The sequence below is a fragment of the Ipomoea triloba genome, chromosome 1 (genome assembly GCF_003576645.1).
Source record: "Ipomoea triloba cultivar NCNSP0323 chromosome 1, ASM357664v1".
In the NCBI taxonomy this organism is placed as follows: domain Eukaryota; kingdom Viridiplantae; phylum Streptophyta; class Magnoliopsida; order Solanales; family Convolvulaceae; genus Ipomoea; species Ipomoea triloba.
The window spans coordinates 12,897,582-12,901,700 of NC_044916.1; the positions used below are offsets into that span (position 1 = coordinate 12,897,582).

Sequence of the window (4,119 nt, forward strand, 5' to 3'; positions counted from 1 at the left end):
TAAACATATTGCTGAATATAGAGTTGTCCAAAAATGTGTGAATGTAGAAGTTTCAAAGTGTGAATGTAGAGTATAGAAATCGTGAATGTAGACTTATGATTGTGTGAATGTAGAGTTGTCCAGAAATGTGTGAATGTGGAGGTTTCAAATTGTGAATATGGAGTATAGAAATCGTGAATGTAGAGTTATGCATGTGTGAATCTGTAATAGAGTTAAGAAGTTCTAGCAACTTGTAGCCCTGTAATGTGTGAATGTGGAGTTCTCAAGTTGTGAATATAGAGTATAGGACCTGTGAATATAGAGTTTTGAATGTGTGAATGCATAACCGTGGTAATATAGTTACTAAACATATAATCATGTAATGTGTAAATGTGGAGTTTACAAATTGTGAATGTAGAGTATAGTGTATGTGAATGTAGAGTTTGTGTTCCACATTTCAGGCCAATATGTTTAGTAAAAAAAAAAAGGCCTCGTTTTTGGACCGAGGTCCTGGGTCCACGGCATAACTTCTTTGGTTTTGACAAATTATGGTGTGGACCATGGTCTACATAGTGTTGTGTGGATCATAATAAAAAGTACATTTTTAATATACTAAATGTTCATTATTTGTGTACTGAATATACATTATACAATATAATGTACATTCAGTACACAAATAATGTATATCTCCTGACTACAATGTACATTTTTAATATACAAAAAATACATTATTTTTATACTGGATGTACATTATTTGATAGTATGGTCTACACAGCTGTGTGCACCATGGTCCACACAATAATGATTGTTTCGTTTTCATGAATTCGAGGGTAAAAAAGAAAATAATCAAAATACTACTTGGACTCCTAAGTTATACTCCATACTTTTACTCACTCACACAAAAGTTTGATGTTGACACATTCCTTGGGACCCACAGAATGAAGATAACATATCATATCTTGCAACGTCAAGAAGTAAAAGTAATGGAGTAGAAAATGTGAGTCTGTGCAGTAAAATTCGTGTAAAAATTCATGGATTTGATCTCCAGATCTTTTATAGTAAGAAAGAAATACTTATTACCACCAAGCTACTCCAATATTTAATAACCATTTTGACATTTGATAACCAACTTTTGAATTTTAACTGAATATAAAGAATTGTGATATTTGTCACAAATCACATCATTTGATATAACAGTCAGTAAAAATATTAAGTACCTTTGTTTTAGGATGCCACAAGTAGATGAAAAGTGCCAACTTTGCTTCGGTATACATTGGCATCCTAGATTTGTTTTAAAAAAAAATTGTAAATAATTAATAAATTTTGTGGACTATGAACTAAAACATCAAGTTATTTGAGTTCAAACGAACAAAGCTTAAATAGTGCATACCATGAGACAGAAAGATCGCCAATACTCTCCAGTACTCTAACCAACGCAACAATTATCCTGAAAAATGAAAATTATGGCCTTCTGAATCGACTTATGATATTGAATGCTTCAAAAGTATTATGAAAACAAGAAATTAATGTACAATAAGAAATTAAATTTAGGAAAAATTACATTTTTCGTCCCCGAGTTATAAGGTAACTGTAGAATTCGTCCTAGCATTGGTCATACCCACTTTCCGTCCCTAAGTTATCACTTATTATTGATGTTTCACTTTTTGTCCCTTTACTAATAAGACATTAAGGACGAAATTTGCAATTTTAGTATAACTCAAGAACGAAAAGTGTGCACAAAAAGACGAAACGCGCTACATCAATAATAACTTAAAGACCAAAAGTGAATATGATCAACACTCACGGACGAATTCTATAATTACCCTATAATTTAGGGACAAAAAGTGCAATTTTCCCGAAGTTAAATAATCAAGAAAGATTAAAAGAGAGAGAGATAGAGAAGAAGCAAGTTATGAAATCCTTAATTATTCTTTAATTGAGGAAGACTTTTTAAGTCTTTTAAGTCAAGTCTTTACCTGTAATTCTGTAAATCCTATTTCAGCATTAAATTGCTTTTCATTTATAATAGACAGTTACTTGGAACAAGTCAACAACCATTAAAACCATTTTACAAGGTTATTTTATATTAGCTAGCCACTCCAACCATTAAAACCATTTTACAAGGTTATTTTATGTTAGCTAGCCACTCCAATCCTATGTAAAGCATCTTCTCATGTCATTGTCAAATAACCACTCAACTCATTAAACTATTCAAAGTTGATATTGATCAGCTGTCATGTTTATTTTTTTTTTCCTTTGTGTACAAATTATTGGTTGCATTAGCTCACCTAAATTCATCCAATTAAAATCCCATTTAAGCATTATTGTAAATATAATTCCATGACAAAAAGACTTATAAAACATGATATTCAATAATAATAATGTAAAGTTAATGTTATCTGGGGTCTAATGAGTATAGTAATTCTGTGACGTTTAGTTCTAAACTTTTAAGTTAACCACCCATGGTCTTTTAATTTTCAAATTTTAATCAACTGATGTCCTTCAAGTATCAAGTTAACCACATGTGTTCCTTCAACTTTTAGATTTTAATCAACTGCGGTCCTTGCAGAATGACCCAACTGATTAAAATTTGAAAGTTGAAGAGCCACGACTGGTTAAAATTTAAAAAGTTAAAAGGACTACGACGGGTTAAAATTTAAAAGTTAAAAGACCACGACTGGTTAAAATTTGAAAGTTGAAAAATCACGGGTGGTTAACATGAAATTTTAGGATTAAACATGACACAATAGCTATACTCCAAGGACTCCAGACCCATTAACTCTAATGATGTATATTTAAAGATAAAAATTTCTATTCAGATAAAAAGTGATAATTACCTTGTACATAGAGATTATACATTTTATAAGATATGAACAGTAAATCATTAGCATAACATTATGTGATTGATAAATTCATTTGTTTATTTTTTAGAGGCATACCAGTATTGGCACCAAAAACGCAGTTCTGCAATGTCAACTCTGTTCTTCTCCACACTTTTGAAGCATTCAAGAGCAGGGTAGGCATAGCCAAGAATCAATCTGTCAAGACAGATTCAACAATTTAGAAAATCAACAATAAATAAGTAACTAAGCAGATAAATAAAGCTCAGAAAAAAGCATTAAAGCAAAAATCTAAAGATAAAACACAGAGAATCAAATCATGAGTAGAAGTGGGGAAAAAAAAAAGAAGAAAAATGATTACATACACTAGGCTACTGGTTATGAATTCTCCCAACATCTTCTGAATCTTCCAATTCCAACCCCTAAAAGAAAACATCAAAATCACAATTAATAGATCACCCACCAAATGAAATTCATAAATCTCAGAATTCAAATTAAACCCAGTAATTCAAAGCAACAAAGAAAGGTGGGGAAAAAAAACAGTATAGATTGAACCTTTTGCCAAAGCAGAAGAAAGCCCAGAAGCAAGCTTCACTACAGAACTTGGGATCCAAGAGAAATTAGATCAAATGCTGCAATTGGATTAAACCCAATTTCAAAATAGTATATTTAAATGAAATAATAATAATAATAATAATTCTGCTGAATTGGATAAATGAAGATGAGAGGATAATGCTGGGGAGATTCTGAGATTAATAAAGAAGCAACAATGGATACCTTGGTGCCAATAATGAAAGAGAAGAAGCTATGATCAGGCTATCAAGAAGAAACTTGAGAAGAGAGGAACAAGTACATTTTCTGTTATTAATTATTTCGACGTGCCAACTACTGCATATATACAGACACATACATACATCTATATCTATATATATATAGACACACACAGTAAATATAAGGCGGCGAATTGTTATTGGGCAAAACTAAAAGAGAGAGAGAGAGAGATGGGAGAAGGGAGGTTGAGTTGGAGATTTCTTGGCAGGGACGCCTTCTGCTTTCTTTTACACGTAATAATATAAAGCAAGCAAATTAAGGGGGGAAGTGGATTTCTTGGGATTCTCCATTATATAGTTTATGAATAAATATATTTTATTGTTTGTTTTTACTTTTTATTTTCAATAATACGGAGTAGTATTTATGAGAAGAAAAATTCTTTATGGACTCTCAAATTTTTACTTCCACTTGTGTTCAAATTTGATTGGAGGAAGAAAAAGAGGAATAGATAATAAGCATCATGACCCCA

General features: G+C 31.3%; 1 protein-coding gene across 1 annotated transcript; it reads right to left on the minus strand.

The window, feature by feature from the left end:
• Positions 1–792: 792 nt before the first annotated feature.
• LOC115999020 (putative HVA22-like protein g) lies at positions 793–3,852 on the minus strand. Its single transcript, XM_031238743.1, has 6 exons — positions 3,597–3,852; positions 3,375–3,451; positions 3,185–3,241; positions 2,919–3,017; positions 1,370–1,426; positions 793–1,260 (listed from the first exon to the last, which is right to left on the minus strand). The coding sequence occupies exons 3-6, from the start codon at positions 3,214–3,216 to the stop codon at positions 1,161–1,163; spliced, it is 288 nt and encodes a 95-aa protein (XP_031094603.1). The 5' UTR covers positions 3,217–3,241; positions 3,375–3,451; positions 3,597–3,852; the 3' UTR covers positions 793–1,160.
• Positions 3,853–4,119: the final 267 nt, after the last annotated feature.